Source organism: Hyperoodon ampullatus, assembly GCF_949752795.1.
Source record: "Hyperoodon ampullatus genome assembly, chromosome: 3".
Taxonomy (NCBI): Eukaryota; Metazoa; Chordata; class Mammalia; order Artiodactyla; family Ziphiidae; genus Hyperoodon; species Hyperoodon ampullatus.
This window is the reverse complement of record NC_136916.1, coordinates 83,487,927-83,502,120: the sequence shown is the minus strand read 5'-3', so window position 1 is coordinate 83,502,120 and position 14,194 is coordinate 83,487,927. Positions and strand designations below refer to the sequence as shown.

At 41.7% G+C, this 14,194-nt stretch overlaps 1 protein-coding gene across 1 annotated transcript in view; it reads right to left on the bottom strand.

Annotated features, from left to right (window-relative positions):
* Positions 1 to 10,365: 10,365 nt before the first annotated feature.
* LOC307049543 (cytosolic carboxypeptidase 4-like) overlaps positions 10,366 to 14,194 on the bottom strand; it is a gene marked incomplete at both ends in the record, with an annotated part of 109,411 nt that continues 105,582 nt past the window's right edge. Inside the window, 1 exon segment of the mRNA XM_079699103.1 lies at positions 10,366 to 10,527. Within this exon segment, the coding sequence (XP_079555229.1) occupies positions 10,366 to 10,527 (162 nt within the window).

Below are 14,194 nucleotides of genomic sequence, written 5' to 3'. Positions count from 1 at the left end.
ACATCCACCATGAAAATGCTTCCTTTGGGTTAGGAGAGGAAAATAAAATTCACTGTGAGCAAGAAGAGGGTAATACATTCATTTGTGGTCAATTTAGTGTGAGTTGCTTTAACAACTAAACTAGCTTGCAATAGTGTGAGGACACAGAACAGGGAGGAGAGGAAGTTCTGGATCACAGAGGAACCTGAATAGTGATGCTGAATACTTGTTCTGATGATTGCGTTAGCACATTTCTTGTGTGTATGGACCCAGGAATCAGAAAAAGAAAATCAGAAATCAGGCACCACCACTGACTGTGGTATTTAACCTCCCTGAGCCCCACTTACCTCATTTGTAAAAACGGAGACTCCTGAATTCAGCCCCATTATGAAAGATACCAATCAGCTACATAACCGATAACACATAAGACTTTCAGAGTATGTGCAAGATAGGTTGGAACTCTTCTTGTATACTTAGCAGTAAAGGATAGTAGCATGGGAAGGACACTAGCCTTTTCACTTTTTAGCTAAATGACCTTAGATTAGTCCCAGGACCGGCTACTCAATGTGAGGGCCCAATGCAAAATGAAAATGCAAAGCCTCCTTCAAAACTTTTAAGATTTTCAAGTTGGTGACAGAAGAACATTAAACGAAGTTCAAGGCCCTTCTAAGCATGGGACCTGTGCAACTGTACAGTTGACACACCTATAATGACATCCCTCATTAGTCTTTTCTCCTCAGGATTCAGCTCAACGATTGTCACTTGCAAGTCAATTATGCCCAAAAGAAAATGAACAGCATTCATTTCACCACTTTCTGGGTCCTCTCCATGCCTGCCCATCTTGAGATGAACAACTGCTGACATGTTGGCACACGTTTAAGACAGAACACTGTAATGATGCATGAGAAGGAGGTACAAGATAGGTGGGCCCCAGGCTGAGCAGCTGCAACCGGTCCCCTGTTGACACTTCGACATAAGATACTAGCAGGAGCATCAGGTCTTGATTGGGTGAAAGACAAATCAACCACATTGTTTTCATTCTTGTGGTCAAGGGGATTTCCCAGCTTGCACATGCACAGAGAAGGTCCTCAGTCTAGCGAAGGGGTCAAAGGGAGAAAGAAACACCAGTCCACAACATCTCCTGTCAAACCCCCCAGAAACCTTCATGCTGGAATCCATCTTGGCTGAGAGATGTGTATGCCACCAGGAAGGACCCCGAGTCGGGCCAAATATGGGCACAAGCAAGATGGTTGGCCAGAGACAAACCCAGAAGACTGCCCCCATATAAGCTATCTAAGCCACCATTATTGGGAGCAACTCACTCCTCGAGTTTGCCCGTGTGGTTTGCTTCTAATAAGTGCTTTATCTGTTTCACAATCTTGGTCTCTTTACTGAATTATTTCTTCAAAGATGACAAGAACCAACGTCCTGCTTCCAGACACCTCACCACCACCACCCAGAATCACCACACCAGAATCAAGAGTATACATTTATTATTACCAATCTTAGACCATAAGCAGAAAACAGCCTCCTTTGATTCATATGAAGGTGTGCTAAGAGATATTTTTTCTCTTTTTTTTAAGTGAACTATTTTGGAGTGCCAAATTATTTAGGGGCTTTTACTATGTTTCAGGTCCTCTCCTTATAGTAAGAATGATCTCTGTGGTTATAATATCAACAAAAGCACCATTGTCAGCATAAATAAAAATGCAAAAGCAGAGGCAGCTCCATGTCATAATTACACACTGGGTACCACTCAGCTCCTATTCAGAAACTGAGCCTGCACAATGAAGACATACATAGATCTACTTTCTTAAATAAATTACTGTTCTATGAAGGTTGCCCTGGAAGGATTACTGTCTCTAACTTCCAAGAACTTCTCATTTGCAAGGGAAGGACTTGGCAACGATTACAGAAATTGCTCTCAAAAGCATAAAACACATAAGAGAATTTTTAGAAAATCCCATATCATTCATTAAAGCATTTTAAGGCCTTATTAATTCAGATGGGATAATCGGTTGTTGATTAGCCGGATAGTTAAGCATTCATTGTCATATGCTGATGAACTGTGAGAAATTACATTTCCTATCCACCAAAGACTCACCTAATGCAGTTAGCACTTCATCAGGTAAGGCTGCATCTGGAAAAACTAGCTAGATTTTTATTCCCCAGTCTTTTCTTTCATCTCCCAAACTTTTCCTTAATGAAAAGTATTCCTTATTCTGCTTGGTCCAAAACTACATCAGGAGCCAACTTTAAAAGCTGGCTAGCAGGGGGACCTTCAACATGGAGGAGTAAGATGCGGAGATCACCACCCTCCCCACAAATACATCAGAAATACATCTACATGTGGAACAACTCCTACAGAACACCTACTGAACGCTGGCAGAAGACCTCAGACGTCACAAAAGGCAAGAAAATCCCCACGTACCTCGGTAGGAAAAAAGAAAAAACAGAGACAAAAGAATAGGGATGGGACCTGCACCTCTGGGAGAGAGCTAGAAGGAGGAAAAGTTTCCACACAGTAGCAAGCCCCTTCACTGGCGGAGACAGGGGGTGGCGGTGGGGGGAAGCTTTGGAGCCATGGAGGAGAGTGCAGCAACAGGGGTGCAGAGAGCAAAGCGGAGAGATTCCCGCACAGAGGATCGGGGCTGACCAGCACTCACCAGTCCGAGAGGCTTGTGTGCTCACCTGCTGGGGTGGGTGGGGGCTGAGAGCTGAGGCTCAGTCTTCGGAGGTCAGATCCCAGGGACAGGACTGGGGTTGGCTGGGTGAACACAGCCTGAAGGGGGCTAGTGCGCCACAGCTAGCCGGGAGGGAGTCTGGGAAAAAGCCTGGAACTGCCTAAGAGGCAAGAGACCATTGTTTCGGGGTGCGCAAGGACAGGGGATTCCTTCCCTGTCTGCCCGCAGAAGGCAGAGCACCACCTAAATGAGATCCAGAGGTGGGCGCAAGCCATGGCTATCAGCTTGGACCCCAGAGACGGGCATGAAATGCTAACACTGCTGCTGCAGCCACCAAGAATCCTGTGTGCAAGCACAGGTCACTATCCACACACCCCCAACCCCACCCCAGGAGCCTGTGCAGCCCGCCACTGCCAAGGTCCCATGATCAAGGGACAACTTCCCCAGCAGAACACACACTGCGCCTCAGGCTGTTGCCACGTCACGCTGGCCTTTGTTGCCGCAGGCTCGCCCCACGTAACAAGTATAAATACCATACCCCTCCTTCACCCTGGCATAAGTGAGCCAGAGCCCCATAGTCAGCCGCTGTTTTAATCCCATCCTGTATGGGTGGGAATAGATGCCTGAGGGTGACCTACATGCAGAGGTTGGGGCAAACCAAAGCTGAACCCCAGGAGCTGTGTGAACAAAGAAGAAAAAGGGAAATTTCTCCGTGCAGCCTTAGAAGCAGCAGATTAAATCCCCACAATCAACTTGATATAGCCTGCATCTGTGGAAGACCTGAATGGACAACAAATCATCCCAAAATTGAGGCGGTAGACTTTGGGAGCAACTGCAGACTTGGGGTCTGCTGTCTATGACTGATTTGTTCCTGATTTTTATGTTTATCTTACTATCGTTTTTAGCGCTTGTTATCACTGGTGGATTTGTTTATTGGTTTGGTTGCTCTCTCCTTTTTTTAATTTTTATTATTTTTTTTTTTAATAATTTTTTTTCTTTTTTTCTCCCTTTCCTTCTCAGCCGTGTGTCTGACAGGGTCTTGGTGCTCCGGTTTGATGTCAGCCCTGAGCCTCTAAGGTGGGAGAGCGGAGTACAGTACATTGGACTACCAGAGACATCCCAGCCCCATGTAATATCAATCTGTGAAAGCTCTCCCAGAGATCTCCATCTCAACGCTAAGACCCAGCTCCACCCAAAGGCCAGCAAATTACAGTGCTGGACACCCCATGACACTCAACTAGCAAGACAGGAACACAAGCCCAGCCATTAGCAAAGATGCAGCCTAAAATCATACTAAGTTCACAGACACCCCAAAACACATCACAACATGTGGCCCTGCCCACCAGAAAAACAAGATCCAGCCCCACCCATCAGAACACAGGCATCAGTCCCCTCCACCAGGAAGCCTACACAAGACACTGAACCAACCTCACCCACTGGGGTCAGACACAGAAAACAATGGAAACTAAGACCCTGCAACCTGTAAAAGGGAGACCCCAAACACAGTAAATTAAACAAAATGACAAGACAAGGAAATATGCAGCAGATGAAGGACCAAGGTAAAAACCCACCAGAACAAACAAATGAAGACAAAATAGGCAGCCTACCTGAAAAAGAATTCAGAGTAATGATAGTAAAGAGGATACAAAATCTTGGAAATAGAATGCGGAAAATACAAGAAATGTTTAATAAGGACCTAGAAGAACTAAAGAGCAAATAAACAATGATGAACAACACAATAAATGAAATAAAAAATTCTGTAGACGGAATTAATAGCAGAATAACTGAGGCAGAAGAACCGATAAGTGACCTAGAAGAGAAAATAGTGGAAATAACCACTGCAGAGCAGAATAAAGAAAAAAGAATGAGAAGAATTGAGGACACTCTCAGAGACCTCTGGGACAACATTAAACACACCAACTGGGCTTCCCTGGTGGCACAGTGGTTGGGAGTCCGCCTGCCGATGCAGGGGACACGGGTTCGTGCCCCGGTCTGGGAAGATCCCACATGCCGCAGGGCGGCTGGGCCCATGGGCCATGGCCACGGAGCCTGTGCGTCCGGAGCCTGTGCTCCGCAACGGGGGAGGCCACAACAGTGAGAGGCCTGCGTACCACAAAAAAAAGCAAACAAACAAAAAACAAACCAACATTCAAATTATAGGGGTCCCAGAAAAAGAACACAGAAAGAGTCTGAGAAAATATTTGAAGAGATCATAGTTGAAAACTTCCCTAACATGGGAAAGGAAATAGTCAATCAAGTCCAAGAAGCACAGAGAGTCCCATACAGGATAAATCCAAGAAGAAACATGTCAAGACACATATTAATCAAGCTATCAAAAATTAAATACAAAGAAAAAATATTAAAAGCAGCAAGGGAACAGCAACAAATAACATACAAGGGAACCCCCACAAGGTTAACAGCTGATCTTTCAGCAGTAACTCTGCAAGCCAGAAGGGAGTGGCAGGACATATTTAAAGTGATGAAAGGGAAAATTCTACAACCAAGATTACCCTACCCAGCAAGGATGTCATTCAGACTCAACAGAGAAATTAAAACCTTTACAGACAAGCAAAAGTTAGGAGAATTCAGCACCACCAAACCAGGTTTACAACAAATACTAAAGGAACTTCTCTAGGCAGGAAACACAAGAGAAGGAAAAGACCTACAATAACAAACCCAAAACAATTCAGAAAATCATAATAGTAACATACATGTTGATAAGTACCTTAAATGTAAAAGGATTAAATGCTCCAATCCAAAGACAGACTGGTTGAGTGAATACAAAAACAAGACCCATATATATGCTGCCTACAAGAGACCCACTTCAGACCTAGGGACACATACAGACTGAAAGTGAGGGGATGGAAAAAGATATTCCATGAAAATGGAAATCAAAAGAAACCTGGAGTAGCAAGTCCCATATCAGACTAAATCGACTTTAAAATAAAGACTATTATAAGAGACAAACAAGGACACTACATAATCATCAAGGGATCAACCTACGAAGAAGATATAACAATTGTAAATATTTATGCACCCAACATAGGAGCACCTCAGCACGTAAAGCAAATGCTAACAGCCATAAAAGGGAACATTCACAGTAACACAATCATAGTAGGGGACTTTAACACCCCACTTTTACCAATGGACAGATCATCCAAAATGAAAATAAATAAGAAAAAACAAGCTGTAAATGATACATTAAACACGATGGACTTAATTGATATTTATAGGACATTCCATCCAAAAACAACAGAATACACATTCTTCTCAAGTGCTCATGGAACATTCTCCAGGATAGATCATATCTTGGGTCACAAATCAAGCCATGGTAAATTTAAGAACACTGAAATCTTAGCAAGTATCTTTTCCAAACATGAAGCTGTAAGACTAGATATCAATTCCAGGAAAACATCTGTAAAAAATACAGACACATGGAGGCTAAACAATATGCTACTTATTAACCAAGAGATTATTGAAGAAATCAAAGGGGAAATCAAAAAATACCAAGAAACAAGTGACAATGAAAACATGACAACCCAAAACCTATGGGATGCAGCAAAAGCACTTCTAAGAGGGAAGTTTATAGCAATACAATTCTACCTCAGGAAACAAGAAACATCTGAAATAAACAATCTAACCTTACACCTAAAGCATTTAGAGAAAGAACAAAACAACCCCAAAGGTAGCAGAAGGGAAGAAATCATAAAGATCAGATCAGAAAGAAATGAGAAAGAAATGAAGGAAACAACAGCAAAGTTCCATAAATCCAAAAGCTGGTTCTTTGAGAATATAAACAAAATTGATAAACCATTAGCCAGACTCATCAAGAAAAAAAGGGAGAAGACTCAAATCAACAGAATTAGAAATGAAAAAGGAGAAGTAACAACTGACACTGCAGAAATACAAAGGATCATGAGAGATTACTACAAGCAACTATATGCCAATAAAATGGACAACCTGGAAGAAATGGACAAATTCTTAGAAAAGCACAACCTTCGGACTGAACCAGGAAGAAACAGAAAATATAAATAGATCAATCACAAGCAGTGAAATGGAAACTGGGATTTAAAATTTTCCAACAAACAAAAGAACAGGTCCAGAGGCTTCACAGGCAAATTCTATCAAACGCTGAGAGAAGAGTTAACACCTATCCTTCTCAAACTCTTCCAAAATATAGCAGAGGGAGGAACACCCCCAACTCATCTATGAGGCCACCATCACCCTGACACCAAAACGGGACAAAGATGTCACAAAAAAGAAAACTACAGGCCAATATCATTAATGAATATAGATGTAAATATCCTCAACAAAACACAAGCAGATAGAATCCAACAGCACATTCAAAGGATCATACACCATGATCAAGTGGGGTTTATCCCCAAAATGCAAGGATTCTTCAATATGCAAATCAATCAGTGTGATACACCATATTAATACACTACAGGATAACAACCATGTAATCATCTCAATAGATGCAGAAAAAGCTTTTGACAAAAATCAACACCTATTTATGATAAAAACTCTCCAGAAAGTAGGCATAGAGGGAACCTACCTCAACATAATACAGGCCATATATGACAAACCCACAGCCAAAATTGTTCTCAAATGTGAAAAACTGAAACCATTTATTATAAAATCAGGAACAAGGTTGCCCATTCTCACCTCTATTATTCAACTAGTTTTGGAAGTTATAGCCACAGCAATCAGAGAAGAAAAAGAAAAAAAAGGAATCCAAATCGTGAAAGAAGTTAAATTGTCACTGTTTGCAGATGACATGGTACTATACATAGAGAATCCTAAAGATGTTACCAGAAAACTACTAGAGCTAATCAATGAATTTGGTAAAGTAGCAGGATACAAAATAAATGCACAGAAATCTCTCGCATCCCTATACACTAATGATGAAAAATCTGAAAGAGAAATTAAGGAAACACCCCCATTTACCATTGCAACAAAAAGAATAAAATACCTAGGAATAAACCTACCTAAGGAGACAAAAGACCTGCATGCAGAAAACTACAAGACACTGATGAAAGAAATTAAAGATGATACAAACAGATGGAGAGATATACCATGTTCTTGGATTGGAAGAATCAACATTGTGAAAATGACTCTACTACACAAAGCAATCTACAGATTCAATACAATCCCTATCAAATTAGCAATGGCATTTTTCACAGAACTAGAACAAAAAAATTCACAACTTGTATGGAAACACAAAAGACTCCGAATAGCCAAAGCAATCTTGAGAAAGAAAAACGGAGCTGGTGGAATCAGGTTCCCTGACTTCAGACTATACTACAAAGCTACAGGTATCAAGACAGTATGGTACTGGCACAAAAACAGAAATATAGATCAATGGAACAGGATAGAAAGCCCAGAGATAAACCTACACACATATGGTCACCTTATCTTTGATAAAGGAGGCAAGAATATACAATGGACAAAAGACAGCCTCTTCAATAACTGGTGTTGGGAAAATGGTACAGCTACATGTAAAAGAATGAAATTAGAACACTCCCTGACACGGATACAAAAATAAAGTCAAAATGGATTAAAGACCTAAATGTAAGGCCAGACACTATCAAACTCTTAGAGGATTACATAGGTAGAACACTGTGTGACATAAATCACAGCAAGATCCTTTTTGACCCACCTCCTAGAGAAATGGAAATCAAGACAAAAATAAACAAATGGGACCTAATGAAACTTAAAAGCTTTTGCACAGCAAAGGAAACCATAAACAAGATGAAAAGACAACCTTCAGAATGGGAGATAATATTTGCAAACGAAGCAACTGACAAAGGATTAATCTCCAAAATATAGAAGCAGCTCATGCAGCTCAATATCAAAAAGCAAACAAGCCAATCCAAAAGTGGGCAGAAGACCTAAATAGACATTTCTCCAAAGAAGATATACAGATTGCCAACAAACACATGAAAGGATGCTCAACATCACTAATCATTAGAGAAATGCAAATCAAAACTACAATGAGAGGGCTTCCCTGGTGGTGCAGTGGTTGAGAGTCCACCTGCTGATGCAGGGGACACGGATTCGGGCCCCGGTCCGGGAAGATCCCACATGCTGCGGAGCGGCTGGGCCCGTAAACCATGGCCGCTGAGCCTGCGCGTCCGGAGCCTGTGCTCCGCAACGGGAGAGGCCACAACAGTGAGAGGCCCGCGTACCGCAAAAAAAAAAAAAAAACTACAATGAGGTATCACCTCACACCGGTCAGAATGGTCATCATCAAAAAATCTACAAACAATAAATGCTGGAGAGGGTGTGGAGAAAAGGGAACCCTCTTGCACTGTTGGTAGGAATGTAAATTGATATAGCCACTATGGAGAACAGTATGGAGGTTCCTTAAAAAACTACAAATAGAACTACCATATGATCCAGCAATCCCACTACTGGGCATATACTCTGAGAATACCATAATTCAAAAAGAGACATGTTCCACAATGTTCATTGCAGCACTATTTACAATATCCAGGATATGGAAGCAACCTAAGTGTCCATCAACATATGAACGGATAAAGAAGATGTGGTACATATATACAATGGAATATTACTCATCCATAAAAAGAAACAAAATTGAACTATCTGTAGTGAGGTGGATGGACTGAGAGTCTGTCATACAGAGTGAAGTAAGCCAGAAAGAGAAAAACAAGTACCGTATGCTAACACATATATCTGCAATAAAAAAAACAAAAAAAACCCACCTGATTCTGATGAACCTAGGGGCAGGACAGGAATAAAGACACAGATGTAGAGAATGGACTTGAGGACACGGGGAGGGAGAAGGGTAAGCTGGGACGAAGTGAGAGAGTAGCAGTGTCATATATACACTATGAAATGTAAAACAGACAGCTAGTGGGAAGCAGCTGCATAGCACAGGGAGAGCAGCTCGGTGCTTTATGACCACCTAGAGGGGTGGGATAGGGAGTGTGGGAGGGAGACGCAAGAGGGAGGGGATATGGGGATATATGTACACATATAGCTGATTCACTTTGTTATACAGCAGAAACTAACACAACATTGTAAAGCAATTTTACTCCAATAAAGATGTTTAAAAAAAAGAAAAAGCTGGTTGGTTACAAGCAAATCACATTTGTGCTCAGGACTCTAATATTAAATGGGCATTTGTGTGTCTGTGAGAGTGTGTCTGTGTGTGTGTGTAAGCCTGTGTGTTTTAGTTTGGTTTTACAGTTCTTGGCTAGAGCCTCCTCCACACTGTCAGCTCTTCTGATCCAAACTGTAATCCAGGTCATCAAGGGAATTCTTCAGCCAGTCCTCCAACCCTCAACTTCCTTCCTTTCCTAACCTTGACTGACCGTGAGCGTAGTATAACGGGAGTGAGCATGGTGAGAAAAGTCCCTGGATTAGAAGTTGCAAAATGTGATTCATTTTCCAGTCCTGGTTCTGTTTTAGCAGAAGTGACTGTCACTTGTAAACTGCTCTCAATTCCAACAAGTCATTTCATCTTTCTGACAATTTGCAATTTATTGTTTTCTCCCTTTGATAACAGAGCAACATGAATATTTACCCTTTTGTCATATCAAGAAGAGTTGGGTTTCTATAAAGGTAGACCAGTCCCCAACGCTTTATGGAGCTTCTGATCACCAAGGGACAGAGTGCTTCCAAGACTCTGAGGACCCCCACCCTCACCACCAAATCTTCAAAGAAGAGGGTCTGCCGTTTACTCACGGAGCTGCTCCAGGTGGTCAGTGCTGTTAGATTCGGGCATGGCAGTGACGGTCACCAATAGACATGAATTCCCTCCTAGTGTCTGGCAGAGAACCTCCTGACGGAAGTAGACCTGCTTGGGGTTCACGCTTTTTTCCAGAACGTCAAGGTGAGTCTGGAGCAGAGATGAAACAGAAGTGCATATTAAGATTTTTGATAATAACAATAGGTGAAAACAGCAACAAAGCTTATATTCATTTAACTCCTTATAGTTTAGAAGTTTGTTTGTTTGTTTTTGCCGTACGTGGGCCTCTCACTGTTGTGGCCTCTCCCGCTGCGGAGCACAGGCTACGGACGCGCAGGCTCAGCGGCCATGACTCACGGGCCCAGCCGCTCCGCGGCATGTGGGATCTTCTCGGACCGGGGTATGAACCTGTGTCCCCTGCATCGGCAGGCGGACTCTCAACCACTGCGCCACCAGGGAAGCCCCTAGAAGTATTTTTGTTAACCTAATCTGCCTGACCGTGGGCATTAAGTGATTTAAAAGGGTGCTCTTCCTACTCCCCAGAAGAAGTTCAGTGAGGCTGAACAGGAAGCAGCATGCCTGCCTATGTCTGCACAGTAGACTATCTGTTTTCAAGTTGCACTGAAAGCAAAAGAACAGGGGCAGACAACATTCTTCCCATGACAGTTGCATGGAAAGAATGCTGTTACCATGAAGACAGAGTACATGCAGGACACTCGGGAACATGAGACAGAGCTTCAGCAGTGCAGATTACTTTAGAATCAAGCAATATAAGGAGAGCTGGGAGCATATTGAAGGAAAATAGAAAGCAATTGATCCAGGGAGAATGCTAAGCAAAGAGAACCACTAACTGGTAGCAACTGATTTTCCCTACCCTACCTTCCCATTTAAACACTCATTTAAAATGCAGAAAGATACCAAAATGGGGTAACCACTGAAAATAGGGTTCTTGGTCAACAATCTTTAAGACCTCTGAAGATACTTTCCATAACCCAAACAGTGGAATTAGTCATAAAGGTGTTAAGAGATTGCCTCCCAACCACACTGCATACCCTAACAACAGGGACTCGGTGACTTCAGTAACCAGTGAAAGGGAAGCGGTCCTTCTCTAACACAAGAACGCCAGTGCACACAATCGTCCTTCCAGCTAAAGATCAAATAGGTATTAACATATTCAAATAGGTATTAAGAGGGCCGAGGAAAAACTGCCCACCTTGTTATTTGACAAATAACATGTCTGCTAGACAAATGAAACAAACATGACTCCTATGAAAATATTTATAAAAGATTCATAATATATTTTATGAAAAATGGAGTAATGCCTTCAAAAGGTAGAGGAAGTGTTTACATGTGAAAAAGATGTACTACAGAGGTGCTAGGCAGAATAAATGGCTCCCCCAAAGATGTCCATGCCCTAATCTTCAGACCCTGTCAATATGTTACCTTACATGGCAAAAGGGACTTCACAGATATGTTTAAGACTGAGGTCTATCTGACGTGGGGGGATTATCCTGCATTAACCAGCTGGGGCCAATCTAATCAAAAGTACTTAAAAGCGGAGAACATTCCCCAGCCACAAAGGACCAGAACTACATGCAAAGGACTCAGCCTGCCATGCTGGGGGGTAAAGGGGTAAAAAGTTGAGGAATGCGGTGTCCTCTAAAAGCTCGAAAAGGCAAGGAAATAGATTCTCCTCCACCATCCTCCAGAAGGAACACAGCCCCAATACCTTGATTTTTGCCCAGTGATTTTTATCCATGTTGAACTTCTCACCAAAAGAGCTGTAAGTTAATTTTTTTAATTGTTTAAGCTACCAAATTTGTGATAATTTCTTACCGCAGCAATAGAAAACCAATACACTGGGAAATAAGAGAAAGAATTTCCTAAGTTAAGTAAAAATCTTAGCATCTGGGTAGGAATAGACTAAAATCTACTTGTATGCTATTGAAATATCTGACTTACAAGGAAAACCAAAAAGTTCCAAGGAAAGAAAAGATTACCAGATGATTCTGTGGCCTTTCCTACAGCTTCAGGGATACCTGAAAATTTGACCCTGAATCATATCCTCCTTACAACTGAGACCCCAAATCATCTGCCTCCACACAGCCTGTTTCCTAGATTAATATGAATTTATTATTCCCTGTCTGCATCAACATAAGTTTAATGTCCTAGGAAACTCTTGCCCAGGAAAATAGAAATTACAAATAAATCTATTTTTCATAAATTTATTATTTTTCAGGAACATCTCATCAACTCTTCAATAGAAAGTATCAATGAATTGATCCAAGACCCTCTGAACCCCTCTCCTCAAGATTCTTGCCTTACAGTGTCCACCAATCTTTAACCATTATATCATGATCTTTACCCAATGCTAATCAAGCCCCTACATTAAAATACCTGACCTTAACAAAACTTTAAAGTCTTAATAAATACTCCAGCTTTGCCCTTCCCTCTTTGAGACACTATCAAGACTCTATCACATTCTCCCTTATCAAATAGATTACTTTCCTATCACTTCTGTTACAAATTACCACAAATCTGGTGGATGAAGACAACACGAGTTTAGCGTATTACAGTTCCAGAGGTCAAAAGTCCAAAATGGGTTTTACTGTGCAAAAATCCAAGGTCTTGGCAGGACTGCGCTCCTTCTGGAGGCTCTATAAGGTAATTCATTTTCTTGCCTTTTCCAGCTTCTGGACGTCAGCTGCTTTCCTTATCCCATGGTGTCTGCCTCCACATTCAAAGCCAGCAATCACATCATTCCTACCCTGGCTTCCGTGGTCAAATCTCCTTCTCTGACCCTGACTCTTTTGTCTCACTTGTTCATGGCTAAGGACCCTTGTGATTACATTGGACCCAGTCGAATAGTTCAACATAATCTCCCCATCTCAAGAGGCTTAACTTAATCACATCTGCAAAGTCCTTTGTGCCACATAAAGTAACATCCTCACAGGTTCCAGGGATTAGAATATGAACATCTTGGGGTGGGCGGTGGGCACTATTCTATCTAAAACACCAAGGTACACAATACACTTAGGTCTATGTTAGAAACAGGTTGTTCTGGTGGTATTTCTCGGAGCCAGCATTTGACACAATACTAAGAAAAGGAATTAGAAGGATCATGGCTACCCCAGGTTCAAGATGAGATTCAGCAAAGGCCCATTTATCGGACCAAACCTTTGCACTTCAGTCTTCTGGTTGTTTGTCAAGTGCTAATGAATGCCACACATTGCTGTGATGCACCAGCACTGGAGATCAGGTGGTAGTCTCACACCCCTGAGGAGACAAGGAGGCTAACTAATGGTATACACACAAACACAAAGGCCCTGCTTAGAGTTTGAAAGTACACAGGATTATAATCAAGTAAACCTATAACCAGCCAAGGTTTTGCTCATGAATTTCTGCTCATACATGCTCAGTTAGGCAAGAGCTCAGAAAACATATCATCTTATCTTTATTGACAATAATAACTTGAAGACAAATTTCAGCTGCCCCAAATCAAACTAAAGAATGGTATCAAGGGACAGTTCAGTTAAACAAGTTTTGTCTAAATGACTATTGGAAAACACAGCTACTACATAATACAAATATAAAAAATAAGTTTTGAGGGAGAAAACACATATTACCAAATGTTAATCTCATCATCTGGTTCTAAAATGAAAGTAAAAAGAAATGTGTAAGTAAGGAATAAAGTAAAACAAAATACTAACTTTTCAACTTACATGAACATAATATTATTTAATTCTTGAAAATGGAAAGGCAGAATAGCAAGATGACTAAGTGGGCAGGCTCTGGAATCAGACTGCCTGGGTTCAAA